Source organism: Chiloscyllium plagiosum, unplaced genomic scaffold, assembly GCF_037043375.1.
Source record: "Chiloscyllium plagiosum isolate Xiang-an unplaced genomic scaffold, Cpla_swu_hap1 HiC_scaffold_10, whole genome shotgun sequence".
In the NCBI taxonomy this organism is placed as follows: domain Eukaryota; kingdom Metazoa; phylum Chordata; class Chondrichthyes; order Orectolobiformes; family Hemiscylliidae; genus Chiloscyllium; species Chiloscyllium plagiosum.
In genome coordinates this window covers 84,275,033-84,293,667 of record NW_028270148.1, presented here as the reverse complement: position 1 = coordinate 84,293,667, position 18,635 = coordinate 84,275,033, and the positions used below count along the sequence as shown (strand labels likewise).

The 18,635-nt window shown below is 38.6% G+C and overlaps 1 protein-coding gene across 1 annotated transcript in view; it reads right to left on the bottom strand.

The window, feature by feature from the left end:
* Positions 1-5,575: 5,575 nt before the first annotated feature.
* The window catches only part of ccr6a (chemokine (C-C motif) receptor 6a), a 46,204-nt gene continuing 33,144 nt past the window's right edge, over positions 5,576-18,635 (bottom strand). Inside the window, exons 3-4 of the mRNA XM_043696272.2 lie at positions 12,182-12,267; positions 5,576-7,778 (exon numbers count right to left, since the gene is read on the bottom strand). Of these exons, the coding sequence (XP_043552207.1) occupies positions 6,675-7,760 (1,086 nt within the window). The 5' untranslated portion in view covers positions 7,761-7,778; positions 12,182-12,267 and the 3' untranslated portion in view covers positions 5,576-6,674. The remainder of the gene's footprint in view (positions 7,779-12,181; positions 12,268-18,635) is intronic.

The window sequence follows — 18,635 nt, the reverse complement described above, 5'->3', positions numbered from 1 at the left end:
AGATAACTACAAGTTTTATCAGTGTATACAAGTGGTGACATCTCAGGTTAGACAATGCATTTTAGGTGTGAGGTCCTGTTAACAGTCTGTGTTCTAACCTGGAGTCAAATTGGTTTTATTTCCAAAGCAAAATGTATTCTCGGTCAGGAATTTCAGTGTCCACCACCAAGAGTGGCTTAGTAGCAATTGCCAGGAAATGACCATCTCCAATAAAAGATAATCTAATCATTACCCCTTGACATTCAATGGTGCTACCATCACTGAATGCCCAACTATATTAGTTGTTTAAATTAAAATAATTACTCTTTGAAAAAAGCTTTCATTGATAGACACTTCTTCACTACATTTATAGTCATTTAATGCCTTGTGAAACACCTATTGAGATTCATAGTTCTATTTCAAAGAGTCTATAATCAAGTAGAACTGTCAATCCAACTGTAAATTGGGTGGAACCACACCATAATAATGGAGGGTTGTAAAATTAGTCATGAAGCATTCATCTAGTAATGAAAATCCTCAGGCTTATGTCAACAGATACAGTGAAATAGCCAGCGCTTTTTTTAAAAAAAACATTGCAGATTTTTGTTCCCAAATATTAAAACAGAAAGAGTAAACATGTCTTGAGAACTTGATGTCTCATTTTCATGGCTCTATTGATAATTCATTTTAACAACTCTATTGACAGTTCATTTTAGAATCTTCTTTTTACTACTTTGTTGAGAGTTCCAATGAGCTTGGTAATTCCAATGAGTTTAAGCACTTTGCATACAATGTCATGTCTACCTGTAACAATTCTAAAAGGGCAACTTACTTCCCCCAAAGGTGTCTCAGGACAACTTCCAAAAGGGTAATTTAACTCTCAAAAAGAGTACTAATCCAGCAATTCCACAAAGTATAGACTGTCCCTACCAGGTCTTATCTGCACATCTCATTTCCCACTACTAGCTATTGTAAACCAGATAAGACAGGAGGCCTCCTGCGAAAATGGCAAGAGCCATCACTACATTTCTGCAAGGTATCTGCAGAATAAGAAAACACACTCCCACTTCCTTTTTTTCCACTCTCAGTACTCTGTTTTCAGACCACTGCTTAAGCTATAGAACAACTTGGCTATCACAGACCGCTAGTTAGATCATAATGTTAATGAAATCAAGTTGGAACAATACAATTGTTCATGGCACAATAGTAATAAATGATAAACAAGGAATACTTTTATGCATTTATTTCTATAAACAGTACACATTGACTTTTATTCATTTGAGAACATGACAGTAAAGCAAAATCATAAATCTTATCATAAACTCTTCCATGCAGCATGGATACATTTATTCACAACTTGTGTTATTTTAAATGATTGATTTGAATATACAGTAATAAACTTTTAAAACAACTAAAGCTTTTCAAGCCTTTTCCTGTACCTTCTACCAGTATTTATCTGAATTGAACACCAATAGGGGCCATTTAATTCCATCACATTCTTTTTTTCATCACATTCTTACCATCTTAGTTTGGAGCTTATCAGGCATCTGATTAGCACTCTCCACAGGACTGTAGCTGAGATTAAAGTCAGCAAAGTAAACACTCCTTATAAAAAAATGCTGTGTGTCCTCAACGAAAAACTGAATGCTAACGAAACACAGGAGGTCTGGCAGCATCTGTTGAGCGAGAAACGAAGTTAACATTTCACGTCCAGTGACCTTTTGTCAGAACACAAAAAGGTCTCTGGACTCCAAACATTAACTCTATTTTTCTGTTAACAATGCTGACTGACATCCTCAGCTTCTCAGAATTCTTTTTCTTTCAGATTTCTGCAGTTTTTTTGTGTTTATTTTACTGCACTTCCTCACTGCACAGAAGGAAAAGTCTTTATTGATTCTGTAATAGATCAGAACAAGGACAAGGAAGGGTTCACCTTCATTCTCACTTTCAAGTAGTTGTGGATGTGGGTACCCTCTTGGTGCCCCAGTTATGCTTGTTTCTTTTGGTTTATGTGGAACATGCCTTGTTCCAATCCTACTCAGGTCCCTCTCCTTAACTGTTTCTCTGGTACATCAATGACATAATCAGTGCTGCTTCCCTCTCTCATCTGGAATTGGAAAAATTGTCAAGTTTCCTTCCAACTTTCACCCCGCACTGACCTTCACTTGGATGACCCTTTTCCTCAACAATTCTGTTTTGAATATCAATATAAGCTGTATGAAAAATACCTTATCTTCCACTTTACAACTTTCAGGAATCAATATTGAGTTTAATAACTTCAGAATGCGAGAACCCTCCTACATCTTCATTATCTACCCCCACACCACTAGGTGCAATTTGTAGGGTTGCTCCCAATACAGCCAACTCATTTTCAACCATTTATTCTTCTTGACAACATTTTTATCTCAGCTTAACATCATCAATCTAGGCATTATATGTCTATCCCTTTTCTCTCTCTGGCTGGGCACAATCTCGGTGTACTCCTATTCACTCTACCCCCCACCCCCAGCCCTGTCATCAGTATAAATAACATCATTTCTCACTTATTTTCAGTTCTGACAAAGGGTTACTGGACTAAAAGCAATAACTTTGTTTTTTTCTACAGATACTGAGTTTCTCCAGCACATTCAGTTTTGTTTCAACTTATGTATCACTTTAAGGAGAGTTATCATTTGGGTATTTTATGCAGCTTTTTGCATAAGCAGTAGTACCTTGTCAAACTCTTCAGAACTCTTATCATGATAGCACATCATTCCTCACCAACACATAGAATTCTATCTCAATTTGAGTTTTTGAACACATAATTGATTAAAAATTAATTTTAAGTAAACACAGTGACCTGATGAAATATTTCTATTTATAAACAGAATACAAATTGAATACATCAAGAATACAATGCTTTTAATCATCAACATTAAAACTGAGCATTATCCTAAAAAAAAGGTTTCCGTGACAGTGGTAATGTTAAGTACTGTATCAGAATTCAATGTAAAAAAACTAACCTGCATTTTCATATTAACAATTCTACAAAATATAAAATAAATTCAATGTGTATCTTTTTTCAATTGTAAAATTAATCATTTGGTAAAAAGAATGTAAAATCCACATTAACAAGCACTGATTTACTGAAAAGAATGAGCATGTATTAATCAGCTCAACAGGCCCTTCAGCCCAACATGTCCACACCAACCCTCCGAAGAATAACCTACCCAGACCCATTCTCCTACACTATATTTACCCCTGACTAATGCACCTAATACTAGGGGCAATTTAGCATGGCCAATTCACTGGACCTGCACATCTTTGGATTGTGGGGGGAAACCCACACAGACAATGTGCAAACTCCACACAAATAGTCGCCCGAGGTTGGTATCGAACCCAGGTCCCGGGTGCTGTGAGGCAGCAGTGCGAACCACTGAGCCAGAATTGTACCCCAGATTGTCATTTCTTCTATAGCACAAAAGTCGTGTTCCTGTGCGACCCTCCGCTATACAAGAATCACGTAATACAAAGTGTTGGTGATGCGATCACACTATAGCAAACATATATTTTAAAAGTTTGTGCTTTACAAACAGCGCCCCATCTGTCAATTACATTTCGGTGAGCTCGTGTTGATGAAACATGCATTATAGCAGAACGACTTGTACAACATAACAGCTTACAATCAATCTCAGAAATTTGAAAATGAAATTGTAGCACAAATACTGCAATTTTTGCAAAGAAGTCCCATAACCTACAAAGGTGCTTAATTCTGAGCTGTAATAATCTCAATGTATCACCCCCAGTACTCCACAACAGTAAGGTTATTATATATATTGACTTTCAATAGTCAACATGTAATTGATTTTGTGATAAATCTGATCACCAGAGCTGGTATATAAGATTTCTCTTCACAACTGGAGACAATTTATATATTCTTCATTATTCAGGTGAGGGGAGATTAAACAAGAACAGAAGTTTATATTGATATGGTTAGATTAAGTAATGGCAGAAAACAATTGAAACAAATATCCTGTTTCTGTGCTGCAAATTCCAACAAGTATAATAAAAAGTACATTTCATACTAAAGAAAAAATAGTTTTCTTAGAATGGATTGTGTAAAATTATCATAACAAAAGAAATTAGAAATATTGAAGCAAATAGACTCAGTTAATATAAATATTTGAATTTTTGAATTTTTTTGAAAAAGTACTACTACATTTCTGTATTACAGAAATCCAGTTAATATGTAAATCAAGTTTCGATTGTGCTTCTGGAAACAAGAGGGATTTGAGAGTCTTTGTACAGAACACAGTAAGTTAGCATGATGGTACTGAAGCAATTAAGAAGGCGAATTATATATTAAACTTTATTACAAAGAGAATGAAATATAACAAAAATCACTTGAATTTATGCTGTGAATTTAATATGATTAAATATCCTGGAGGGTTTCACAGAACATTAAAAAATAAAAGTATGACACCGAACCACATCAGGAGATACGAGGGTGGGTCAACAAAAGTTTAGACAATAATTAATTTTTAATGAATATCTTAAAATAGAGAAGTATGGACAAAAGGTTTTTGGAGGGAATTTCAAAGTTTATGATTTGCACAGTCAGTAACAGTGTAGCAATTAAAATCAGTCATGCCAAATTGTAGATATCTCAAAGGGTTCTGGGGCGAGGGAGAGGATTACAGAGGGATGGAAAAAGTGACGAAAACTGTGAAACAAAGGTGTTGCTTAACTAGAAGGCAGCATATATTAGCAAGTACAAGGTTAATAAGATTCAGTGCAGGTTAGAATATGAACAACAGATTTGTGTATGATCCCAAATTTACAGCAGCTAGAATATGAAGCTAGTCTGGAATGCGTTACTTTGGAGAAACCTGGAGGTGACAAGGGCACAGATAAAGATTTCAACAGGGGTGAAACTGGTCAATATTACAAAGGCTAAAATAAGTTGCATCAGTGACAGTGCAACACAATTATGTCATTGAAAACTCGCTTCCTGAAAATGATAGACTGTGGGCAGCACAGTGGCTCTTTGGTTAGCTTTGCTGCCACTCAGTGCCAGGGACCCACGTCCAATGCCAACTTTGGGTAACTGTCTGTGTGGAGTGTGTGTCCCCGTGTCTGAATGGGTGTCCTCCCACAGTCCTAAGACATGCAGGTTAGGTGGATTGGCCGAGGTAAAACACAGGGTTATCAGAATAGGGTGGAATTCTCTTTGGAGGGTCGGTGCAGACTCGATGGGCCAAATGGCCTCTTTTCGCATTGTAGGAATTCTGTGAATCTAAAGTCTAGTTCAGCCTCAGACACTTACCAGCAAAAGTACACAGGCCAGAAGTGAAGGTCACTGGGGGGAAATCAAAGACAATGGTTTCATTTGTTCAATATTTGATTAGGGAACTTTCTGTTCATCCAGTATCTAATGCCAGACAAGCAGTTTTGAGTTAATAGTACTGGTTGTTGCCATTTTATGTGTGAAAATGGACACAAAAACAGAAATTGGAGAAACTCAGCAGATCTGGCAGCATCTGAGGAGAGAAAACAGGGTTAATGTTTCAAGTCCAGTGACTCTTCTTCAGAATTGAAAGGTCACTGGACTTGAAATGTTAGCTCTGTTTTCTCTCCACAGATGCTGCCAGATCTGCTGAGTTTTTCAATACTTCTGTTTCTGTTTCAGATTTTCAGATCTACAGTTCTTTGTTTTATTTTAGTGTGAAAACTGACATTGAGTTTTCAGAAGATATCTCAGAGGATATGAGCAAGAATGGTTGCATCACAGGTTATCTATATTCACTCTTGGGATTCCTGCACTATCATTTTTTAAAAGAGTGAGTAGAATAGATCCATGAATTTGAAGAATGTGAGGTGATCTTATTGAATTAGATAACATTGTGAGGAACTAAGGAAATTAAGGGGTACAGGGATCTGGCAGGTAAGTGAAGTTGATGTGGAAAATTCATCCCCGATCTAACTGAATGGCAGACTGTCCCACATGATCCTATGTCTTACTACTTTCTCTTAGATTCTTATATCATCAGTTCAATAAACACTGAGCTTATAAATTACCCATGATTAATTTAGTTGCTGCAAGATCTGAACAGGAATTGTGATGTAAATTGACAAATAACATACATGATACACAAGTGCCATTCAATGACTAGTTGTAATAAAAGAGAACCTGACCACCTTCCCTTGACATTCATGGCATTTGCTGTTATTGAATCCCCTGCCATTGGCATTCGAGGGTACAAATCTAATTAGACCAGCCAAATAAATTGTGACTACAACAGCAAATCAAAGGCTAGCTATTAATTGGTGAATAACTCGCCTTTTGGCCCACCAAAGCCCTTTCACCATCAACGAGGCACAAGTCAGAAGAATGATGGAATGTTTTCCACTTGCCACTATAAATATAGATGGATAAGAGTTTAATTTTGAAATTATCATCTTGTGCTTCTTTTGTCAGGAAGTTTATTTTCTTGGGAGTTATCATTTTCAACAAGAGATTCAGCAAAGTGACAGATGGGGAAAATCAAAGTATTCTGTGGTGTGAAAGAGCATACTAGACCTCGAATCCTATTCTTATATTCCTTATACATACACTATGCAGTAATATATTAGCAGAAAAGATTGTGAAACAGTATTTTAACATCCCACTTTGGCGTGAAGTTTGAATTTAAAGAGTTAATGTAAAAAGGTGAAGATCATACCGTAAAAGATGATGGGTTGTCAATATCAAAATCAGAAGTGCGCTTTGACACAAATGTTTCACTGGTACGCCTGGATGGACTGTGGCGAAATGTCATGTACCTTTTGCTTAAACACCAGATATCTCGAATAATTTTTGTAAAATAAAACCGGAACTTAACACCAATAAATGCATAGAGAACAGGGTTTAGACAGCAATGTAAAAAGGCCAAAGATTGTGTTACTGTACGCACAATGGTCATTTGTTTGTGAAGGTCACATTTGTCTGTTTTAACTAAAGTTTCATAAAGTACAATGACATTGTATGGCACTTGGCAGAAGACAAATGCTATCACTACTGCCAATACAACTCGAAATGCCTTATGCCTTTGGAAGTTTCTGGCTTGGATAAGTGTGTTAATTATTAATGAATAACAGAAAACCATGATTAAAAGAGGTATAAAAAACCCCAGTGTGAGTTGTATTGTTGGAGCAATCATTTTACCAATACTTGAATAGTTTTTAGGGTACCTGATATCACATATATATTCTCCAGTTGTTTGAAACTTGTACATTTCACTAAAAACAAATGTTGGCAGGGATACAACAATTCCAGATAGCCAGATAACTACACAAATAATTTTACTGTAAATCAGTGCCTTTCCTCTGTAATTGAAGGACTTAGTTGCGTGAACGATAGCAATATATCGATCAATACTAATAACAGCTAGCAACAACATCCCACTGTAGAAGTTGACGCTGTACAGCCCCTTGAGAACTTTACATCCAATGTCCTTGAAGATCCACCCATTTGCTTCATTTGCAGCCCAGAATGGTAAAGTAACTACAAACAGTATATCGGCTATAGCCAAATTCATTAGGTACATGTCAGTCATAGACTTCACCTTCTTGTAAAGGGAATAGGTTAACACAACCAAACCATTGCCAATAACGCCTGCTGCAGTGATGATTGAATACAAAACTGGAATAAACACCCATGTAAATTTCCTGGTATCATTCATTGTACACAAGAATTCCATGCCGTTATAATCAAAAGTACTGTTGTATTCAAAGTAACCATAGTTATCGTAAATGTAATCCATCGTTTTGGGTCAGTAGGTCTGGAAGACAAATAAATACAATAAATCATTATTAAAGACAATAAGGTTCTTCAGATGATGCTCTTAGATACCATAAGACTATTGAATTCAACAGTTGCTTAGTTGGGTCCTCTCCAGTCTTTTTACAATTTTCAAATTATTTTAGGCAACCCCTATAATCAATTTATAACTGTCCCAACATCCATTTTCAATATACCATGAAGAAGCAAACTTCAGAATCTGGAGCAAGGAAGGGCCAGTATAATTTGAAGCCAACAGCTTGTGGACGTATGGCTGCTCTACTAGAAGACAGGTCTTCAGCTCACTGCCTGTTAATGCTTCATCCTGACTTACACTGCCAAGAAAATGTTTCAGGAAGTCAGTGGTAGTTTGCCATTTCCTTCCACTCTCAGGGACAGATTGAGGATGCAGATCTTAGTCTACCCCAACTGGAATAGAAATTAAATCTGAGCTGTTGGTGTTATCTGAACCAAATGTTAGTTATCTAGCCAAGACCCTTATTGAAGTCCCCATTCATAAAATGAAGGAAAGAGCTAAAGCAACACTTATTTATTCTTAACTTAGTTGTCCAAATTATATTTTTGTTAAGTTTGTGCCCAGGTCCTGGCCTGGTGCAACTTGTTAGCTATGGCTCAGTTAGTAGCATTCTCTCTGAGTTCTGGGTTCAAATATGGCTTTAGTAATTTCCACACAAAATCTCGGCTTAAAGTACAAGTAATAATAAGGAAGCCTTTTTTGGCTTTTGGATGAGACTTTAAACAGAGGCCTAAGCCTCTTGAAAAGTTGAATGGAAAAGTTCCCAGGGCACTATTTCAAAGAAACATAGGGCCATTATGAATCAACATCACAATATTCTTTCTGTCCAAGGATATTAAAGGAAGTGAGAGTGGAAATTGCACAAGTGCTAGCAATAGTCTTTCCATCTTCTCTAAACTTAGGAATGGTGCCTGAAAATGCAGCACCCTTGTTCAAAAGAGTAAATAGATAGGCCCAGCAAAGAACATTCTCTGTATATTGACGCATGTAGCTTTCAGTACATGCAAGTACATTAAGCCCGACTGACCATCGTAAATTGGCTGACAGCATGATTCCTTGCACACCCAAGTCTATGCAGTAATTGTGGAACTACATTGGTGAATACTGTTATGAGTTTTGCAAGCTTACCAAGCTGAGTACAGTGAGTACCTTGCTAGTTGTGAATAGCTAAAGATATGCAGTTTGTTATGATCTGCCAATTTTTTGACATCAGCCTGCGTACTCGTGTCATGCCAGCATTGAAATTCCCCTGCTACATTACTGAGTTGAGTGACAAGTAACACATTTTTTTGGCCATTCTGATTAAGAGTCACTGGACTCGAAAAGTTAACTCTGCTTTCTCCCCTCAGATACGACCAGACTTCCTGAGTTTCTCGAGCAATTTATGTTTTTGTTTCAGATTCCAGCATCTGCAGATCTGTGTTTTATCTTTCCAACTTGATTGGTTAAGGAGAACATTGTAATGCTGATTTGGAGAAGCCAGTGTACAAATTGATTGGTTAAGGACAACATTGTAATGCTGATTTGAAGATGCCGGTTGGACTGTGGTGTACAAAGTAAAAAAATCACAGAACACCAGGTTATAGACCAACAGGTTTAATTGGAAGCACCAGCTTTCGGAGCGCTGCTCCTTCATCAGGTGATCGTCTTGCTGCAGATGGAGGATACCTCAGAGGGTTCAAGAAAACAGTCAATTTAGCTTGAAATAAGATACAAAAAGGGTAAAATCACATTGCTTGGTATAGTTTACAGATCACCATCTAATGGGAAGGATGTGGAATATTAAATCTCCAAGGACATTACAGAGAGGTGAAAACAGCACAGAGTAGTTATAATGGAGACTTCAATTATCCAAATATTGATTAGGATGTTGGTAGTAGATACAACCTTGATAGACTCCTAGATTGTGTTCAGAAGTGTTTTCTATAGCAGTACTTGTTCAGTCAAACCAGAAAGGAGGCACTGATAGACCTATATCTTAGAAACCAAATGGCTCCATTCAAGCAAGTATTGATGGGAGGGCTTCTAGAGAACAGTGAAACTTGTGTCAGAAAGTTTATGACGACAATGGAAAAAGACAAAGCACAATCCTGAGTAAGAATAATAAAATGATGAAGAGCTGAATTCAATACAGCAAGAACAGAGCTGGACTAGATAAACTGGAACCAAAGACTTGCAGGAAAAGCTTTGCTGAACAATGATAGCCTCAAAGAAGAGGTGTTACAGGTACATAGAGTCTAGATTAGATTAGATTAATTAGTGTGGAAACAGGCCCTTCGGCCCAACAAGTCCACACCGACCCGCCGAAGCGAAACCCACCCATACCCCTACACCTACCCCTTACCTAACACTACGGGCAATTTAGAATGGCCAATTCACCTGGCCCTGCACATAGCGTCCTACAGCACGGAGAGAGGCCCTTCAGCTCAAATGGTTGATGCCAACCAAAAAGTTAAGTTGGGGCATTTTTCCACAAAAAGGAAAGTTAGGTCAAACGAGCCCAGAGCTGCCTGGATGAGAAAGGAGAAGGGGATTAAGATAATAAAATGTGTTAATGGCTGGTGGCAGATAGAAAATATAATTAAGAAGGTTCAGAGGGGAGGTTTAAAAGCAAATATGAGTGCAAAGAGAGACTATGAGAAAAGACTGTAAGCTAACAAAGAAGAATATGAGAAGTTTTCTATAGGGACATAAAGAGTAGGGCTAATTAGGGACCTCAAAGAGGATATACACACAGAGGCAATGGGCATGGCTAAGGTGTTAAATTAATACCTTGTATCTTTCTTTACTAAGAAAGTAGTGCTGCCCAGATCAAGGTGACCAAAACTCTGTCACTAGAAGGGTTTAAAACTGATAAGGTGGATGTACTGGATAGACTATTGATACTTAAAGTTGATGACACTGGAACCAGATGAGATGCATCCAACGATATTGAAGGAAGTGAGTGTGAAAATTGCAGAGACACTGGCCATAATCTTTCGATCTTTTCTAGGTTTGGGGTGGTGCCTGACCACTGGAGAATAGCACATGTAACACCTTTGTTCAAAAAAGGTTGTAACAATACACTTAGATTGCCAACCTGATTGACATCTTCGAGGATATGAAATTAAAAGTCACATAACACCAGGTTATAGTCCAACAGGTTTATTTGGAAGCACTAGTGATCTTCTTGGAGATATAAAAGGTAGACAGAGAAGGACAGGGGTGAGATCAGAATTTACATCCACAAATATACATAGACACAAATGAGAGGTTTGAGTAGAAGCATATGTTTATAAGATTCAATAAATTCAGTTGTGGACGAAGCTTGTATTTAGCATAAATACCACCATGGACTGTGAGGCTAAGTGGTCTGTTTCTGTGCAAGTCTAAACTGTTTGCCCAGACACCATAAACAGCAAAATGCAAAACCTCACAATCTATTTTCTTAAAATTCAATTGAGTGCCTAATTCCAAACATTCCAGATTGCATCATAATTCACAGCTATCACATAGCTATGATAGCCTTATGTGAAGGGATGGTTCTCTGTTTCACCTCCTTCAAGGAAAATATATCCTTCCCGAGCATCATGAATTGAAAGTAGTACTCCACATAAAATCCAAATAAGGCTCTATATAACTACAGCACAACTTCCATCCTGAAATATTCTAGCCTTCAGATAAAAAAAATTCTGTTTGCCTTTTTGATTGCTTGTTGTTCTTGTCGACAAAATTTAAATGGTTAATGTACTTGAACTCTCAAATCTTCCTGCTCATTATTTTCTTTTGGTTGGAAACAATCTAATTCACAATTATTTGGTCAAAAATAGATTGCCTCTTACGTTGCCTACATTAAGCTTTATTTTCCATAGCTCTGCTTCCTCGATTAATCTGTTTTTTGCTATTTAGTTACTTCTTGACCATGTCACTACAATTTACATTCCCTTCAAATTTAGTGTCATTATCAGACTAAGATAGAAAACTCTATTTTCTTTTAACCAAATTATTAATAAACGTTGAACATATCCTTGGGAGCATTACTTGTCCCAATGACTTCCAACGTTCCAAGAGAAAGTGAAGACTGTAGATGCTCGAGATCAGAATAAAAAATTATGGCACTGGAAAAGCACAGCTAGTCAGGCAGCACCCCAGGAGCTGGAGAATCGACAGTTCAAGCATAAGCTCTTCATCAGGCCATTCCTGATAAAGAGCTTATGCTCGAAATGTTGACTCTCCTGCTCCTCCCGTCCTGCCTGACTGGCTGTGCTTTTCTAGCGCCCCAGTGTTTGATGTCCTACTCTCCAACCATTTCCCATCAAAGTCAAAAAGTCACTTGAAGCACCATTGAATTGCATGCTATTTATTTCTGTCATGAATGCAGTTCATACCTGTTATATGGAGTACAATGATCCTGTTTTTCTTCAATGCAATGCTGTGTCTTATCAGGAAGATGTGATTATTCCAACTTGGTAGTCTGCAATTTCAAAGTGTAATATTAAATAATCAATCATAAAGTAAAATCTTACCAAGAAATCTGATATGAATTACAGGAGCCCTACTTTATTGAAGTTAAAAATTACACAACACCAGGTTATCTGGAAGCACTAGCTTTCAGAGCGCTGCTCCTTCATCAGGTTGTATGAACGTCTATCAGGTACTTCAATGAACTATATTATACCTTCAATGATGTATACCTTTACTGACCACACACATTACTTTATAGTAACCACATGTCAACTCTCCTTATAAAAGGCAAAATAATGCAAATGCTGAAAATCTGAAAGAAACACAGAGAATGCTGGAGAAACTCATTAGGTTTGATAACATCTGTGCAAAGCGAAACAGAATTAACATTTCATGTCCAGTAAGATTCTTCTTCGGATCAGAAGCAGAGTCATACCACACTCGAAATGTTAATTCGGTTTTATCTCCACAGATGCTGCCAAATCTGCTGAGTTTCTCCGGCATTCTCTGTGTTTGTTTCAACCCTACCTTATATTAGAACTAAATGGCATTCCACCCTCTCAACATCCAACTGGAGTGTTACCATGGACATGGAATCATGGAACTCAGTGCTCAATATCCTGGTAACCTTCATTCTTCTGTAATCCATAATTTAATATTTAAACCATAGCAATGAACTGGAAGATAGCTAATGAGTCATGAATGCTGTCTACTATCAATGTGGCTGATAATTCCAGGTGTGAAATCTAAATGTATAAGCACAACATGTTAAAACAATGTTGCAGTGAGCTGGACTGCTCAGCAATGAGCCCTGCAGTACTTGTAGAACTGATGTTGTGAGTTATGAAAATCTGCTGCATGCTTCACTATCATCTCTCATAAGAGGTCAACCCTTTCCATCAGCTATACTGAGTGTAGCTGAGCAGAGAGAAAAAAGGAACTTGGAGGGAAGAAAATCTTCTTCTTGCATCTCTGAATTGACCTTGAAGTATGTCTCGGAAGCACCACAGAAGTATTGGGGCATCTGTGCTGAGGAAAGCTCTGAATTCAACTTTTATCCTATTGTCAACAGTCTCAGATTCCTTTAAGAAGAAGTCCAAATTAACGCTTCATATGGATAAGAGTCAGCTGGCGTCATCCCAACTTCATTTCCTCTGTCATTTAAGCCATACAGAATAAGACAAATGTCAATTTCCTATTCCTAACCACTCTGTGGTTACATGGTTTTAAATATATATTCCAGTTATGCAAATAGTGCTACACTCCCAAGTACAAACCATTGCAAAGATTCACATAAATAGACATGCAGATCAAAGCAAGAGATGGAGGTGGACCTGCTAGGATGCAGCATGAATAATAGCAAGAAATGTAACAAACAGAATGAAAAAAAATCAGGATACTGACATCAAAAACTTCCAGCTTTTGCATCAAGCCTTAATGGTGACTTCAGAATTGTGCCATTGTGTGGTGACGTCCTTACTTCCACATCCTTGTATTTCATTAAAGCCTCAATCTGCTTTATTTATGATGGACTTTCAATTCTTGTCTCCTTCCACAAGTAAGCAGAAGGCCTCAAATTCCCTCATGTAAATAAGAGCAGAAAACTTCTGGCAATTGCAGTTCACTAAACCTAACCAATATGTAACTACTTCTTCAGCAAGTTTTGAGATTTGTCGCTCAGGTTGAGGTTCTGGATGTAGGATTGCTCGCAGAGCTGGAAGGTTCATTTCCAAACATTTCATCACCCTACTAGGTAACATCTTCAGTGGGCCTCCAGGTGTGCATGATTCCTGCTTTATATTTGTATGTTTGGGTTTCTTTGGGTTGGTGATGTCATTTCCTGTGGTGATACCATTTCCTGTGGTGATGTCATTTCTTATGGTGATGTCGTTTCCGGTTCTTTTTCTCAAGGGGTGGTAGATGGGGTCTAACTCGATGTGTTTGTTGAGACTTCTGATTGGAATGCCATGCTTCTAGGAATTCTCGTACGTGTCTCTGTTTTGCTTGTCTGAAGATGGATGTGTTATCCCAGCCGAAGTGGTGTCCTTCCTTATCTGTATATAAGGATACTAGTGAGAGAGGATCATGTCATTTTGTGGCTAGTTGGTGTTCATGTATTCTGGTGGCTAGTTTTCTGCCTGTTTGTCCAATGTAGTATTTGTTACAGTTCTTGCAAAGTATTTTGTAAATGTCATTAATTTTGCTTGTTGTCTGTATAGGGTCTTTCAAGTCATTAACTGCTGTTTTAGTGTGTTGGTGGGTTTGTGGGCTACCATGATGTCAAGGAGCCTGAGTAGTCTGGCAGTCATTTCCGAGATGTCTTTGATGTAGGGGAGAGTGGCTAGGGTTTCTGAACGTGTATTGTCTGCTTGTTTGGGTTTGTTGCTGAGAAATCGGCGGACTGTGTTCATTGGGTATCCATTCTTTTTGAATACATGGTATGGGTAATTTTCCTCTACTCTGCATAGTTCCTCTGTGCTGCAGTGTGTGTTGGCTGTTGAAATAATGTTCTGATGCAGCTTCGTTTGTGGATGTTGGGATGATTGCTTCTGTAGTTCAATATTTAGTCCGTATGTGCTGTTTTTGTGTAGATGCTGGTTTGAAGTTGCCCATTGGCTGTGGCAGTGACATCTAAGAATGGCAGTTTGTTGTTGCTTTCCTCCTCTTTAGTGAATTTTATGCCAGTAAGGGTATTATTGATGGTGTTGAAGATTTCCTTTAATTTGTTTTGTTTATTGATGAGTTTATTGATTAGCAGAGGCAGTAATGCAGAGACTTGAACAAATAGCTCTGCCAACCATCCAACCCAAGCTTTGGGTCTGCTACGTGGATGACACCTTTGTCATCACCAACCAAAGAAACCTAAACATATAAATAGAAAGCAGGAATCATGTACAGTGCTTCGCCTGGAGGTCCACTGAAGATACTACCTAGTAGGGTGACAAAACATGCAGAAATGAACCTTCCAACTCAGCGAGCAATCCTACATCCATACTTCTTCACAACAGTGTTTCTTCATGCCCAAATTCACTGCAAATTTAGCTTTTCCATATCATCAGACTAACTCATGCACAACGTAGGTCCCCAACCACTTTACTGTGGAGTTCAGAAACATCTATGACTTGCAGGCTTTGAACAATCAACGGATGGACCTGACACTTTATGGCCCAATATGATGTTAATGTCATTCCTGGGGCATTTGCCAGCAGTTTAATTCAGCAAACATGCTGCCTGTGCTTCAGCCAAACAGCAATGTGTGACAGTCAAAGGGCAATAGTCCTGCATGGGCTGAGGGAGACTGCAGTCAGTCAGGGGATACCACCACAGTCAGTGAAGCGATTCACCCAATTCTAGTCCTGGAATTTGACAACGGCATGTCAAATATTTGGTGCTACCACAGTTTCAGTATCCATAGCTAAAAATATGTTGGTTGGAAAAGCACAGCAGGTCAGGCAGCATCCAAGGAGCAGGAGAATCGACGTTTCGGGCATGAGCCCTTCTTCAGAAACTTTCCTGAAGAAGGGCTCATGCCCGAAACGTTGATTCTCCTGCTCCTTGGATGCTGCCTGACCTGCTGCGCTTTTCCAGCAACACATTTTCAGCTCTGATCTCCAGCATCTGCAGTCCTCACTTTCTCCTTTCAGTATCCATATCCTTACAATCTGGGGATCAGCTCTGCAGGTCAAGTGCAACCAGTCTAAAGATTACAGGTAGGTCAGTCAGGGTACTATGGAGACACAACTACATCATTTGGATCATTTTGGGGGTGGGATGATCCTTTTTTTCTGCAATGAGACTAAGGGTGGGATTGATGGAAGTGAATGATACATAAACGTGACAGATTGTGAAATATATGCAGTGAGTGAGTAGAAAACAGATTGGGCCGGAAGGGTTGGGAGGATCAGGTGAATGAGATCCATTGAGTGGACATGATGCATGCAATCATAAGAGAGTTGTAGAGTATAAGCTTACAATAGACCATGGTAAGAGATACGTGCAGTTGCAGAGTGGAGTCATTGATGGTCCTGTCAGTGTGAGCAGAGAAATGATGGTGGTATTTATGCTTGCAGAGGGGAAAAAAAATCATTGATATTCATTCTGCATCACTTCACACAGGACACAGCTATTCCCCAGGCTGACTGCATAATTAATGAGATGAACAATGGAAAACTGCATGAGAAAAGTCACTCCAAGCCTTTATGGACTAGTGCCATGAATCTCAGAGCAGAACATTTAATTGAAAATCAAAAAATTGTTGTGGATGACATCTTCATGAAACATAAGATTAATTGTATTCATACAATTAAAAGATCAAGGTATTAGCAGACAATTCAAAACCAAATGCAGGGTTTATATTTAATAAATATCAAAATATAGAAGCCATTTTCAGTTCAAACTTTGACAAAAAAACATGTTCATTTCATTCAGGCTGACAGAAGCCTTGAAATGTACATAGTGGAGTTAAGACTGGAGTTTTAAGTAGACATTTCTGCACCTTCATGGTCATTGATTTATTAAGAGTGATTTCTCATAGACATAGTCGCTTCCCTGTTATTTTAACTGCTTTTAATTATTTAATTATCTCAGGTATCAGGCAGGAATCTAAACTAATCTATTTAAAAAGATGACTAAGGTAAATCCCTAAAATATTTGTTCAAAGTGACATAGCAGAAATATTTTTAAAAATTGTTTAATTGCATCTCGGTCCACAGCATATGACACTTGGTAATGACCTCCACTAGTACCCGTACCACTGCTTTCTGAATGTATCTAGAGATACAAGACATCTTGCCTCATTCATCTCCTTCACCAAGATTTGTTTGGTTCCATTCTTCAATGTTTCCGACAGAACAGTCACCTTCGACTAACTGCAAGGCAGCACACCATTCCTGTAAGAAGGTGAAGTGTTGAGTCATGCAGGCTAGTTTTAAATAGTCTAGCCACTCATCAGCAGTGATACAATCAAAGCATCATTAGTATTGGCTAGACACTAAAATCATTGAAAGGGACAGTTGGCAGGAAGATAGCATGCTGCCTGCAGTGCAAACAACCAGCGTAGATTAAACATACTTCAGTCTCGGCCGAATTTAGCCCCTCTTTCGTTTTCCTTCATAATCTGGCAAATTATATATCTAAGTATAAATTCCTCATCTCCCACATCTCAAATCTGAGTTTAAGGAAGGATGAATTTGCTCCTGAATACCCTCACAAAATTAATGACTGGAATGACAAGTGAGTGATTAGCAGAGCAGTAGGAGCCTGACCACTGGGGTGGCAGTGGTAAGACAGACCACAGGTGACTGACTCCAAGCGAGATGGAAGTGTCTTGGGGATTTGGGAAGGGACTGTGAAGAAAAGCACGGTTGTGAGGATAAGTGAAGAAATGAGAGATTGTGGAGTCAGCAACAGAGGTGAAGACTGGTGCTCTGTGAGGGAGAGAGGTCACTGGGAGGTTCAACAAGGAAGAGAAAATACCCTTGCAAAGACGAGATCATTTCAAACATGAGTGACGTGATTTTCCAAGCCTTTGCACTACTGTGTATTTCCATTGAAAGAGTGATCACCGATAGAGCACATCAGCCACAGCAGACAACTGAGTGCACACCTGCTTTCACCAATGGTTTGCAGTCAGTCTGCTATGTTAAATGGAATTGAAGAAAGCCTTGCAAGACCTCACTGAAGTGTCTTAACCATCCTCCTGCAGCTCGTCTTCTGTGCTGCAGTATGTTGTACAAAGGAAAGCAGGTCAATCCCCTCTGGACATTCTTTCTGGTATATTCTGAAGGGCACCCAAGACCTGGACAGATATCCTATGCAGGTAACCAAATAGTTTACTCGATGAGTGACCTTGTGTTTGTGTGGCTCCCGTTGCATCTTTCCTGATATCAGTGGTGGAGCCACCTTTGATGTCATCAGGCATGTCACTTGAGGATAGCCCTTGTTTCCAAGGACTCACCCACTTGCTCTATTTGGAGTTGCAAAGGCTGTGCAGAATGGTGCTGACTGGTATAGAATGGAGGCATTGTGACAGCCTCCAGGTTAACTTGCTTGGACATAAATGACTACCTTCTAGTGGTCACATTGCAATGAACATTAATGGAGTGGAAGCCCTTCCAACTGACAAACACTGCTGGTTGATCAAAGAAAACTTTTATTGAAACGTATGTGCAGCCTGTGACTCTCTGTATGTTTGTAAATACAACTAATACAGCAGATACAAGAACCATCTGATTCTGACTGTTCTCATCAGTAGCAAAATAGATGTAAATGGCAGTATAGGCCAGCCTGTATTGCCCAGCCCCAATAGGCCTTGAGAAGGTTATAGTGAGCTATGCTCTAACTCCTGTAGTTCTATTGGTGTAATTTCACCCACAATGC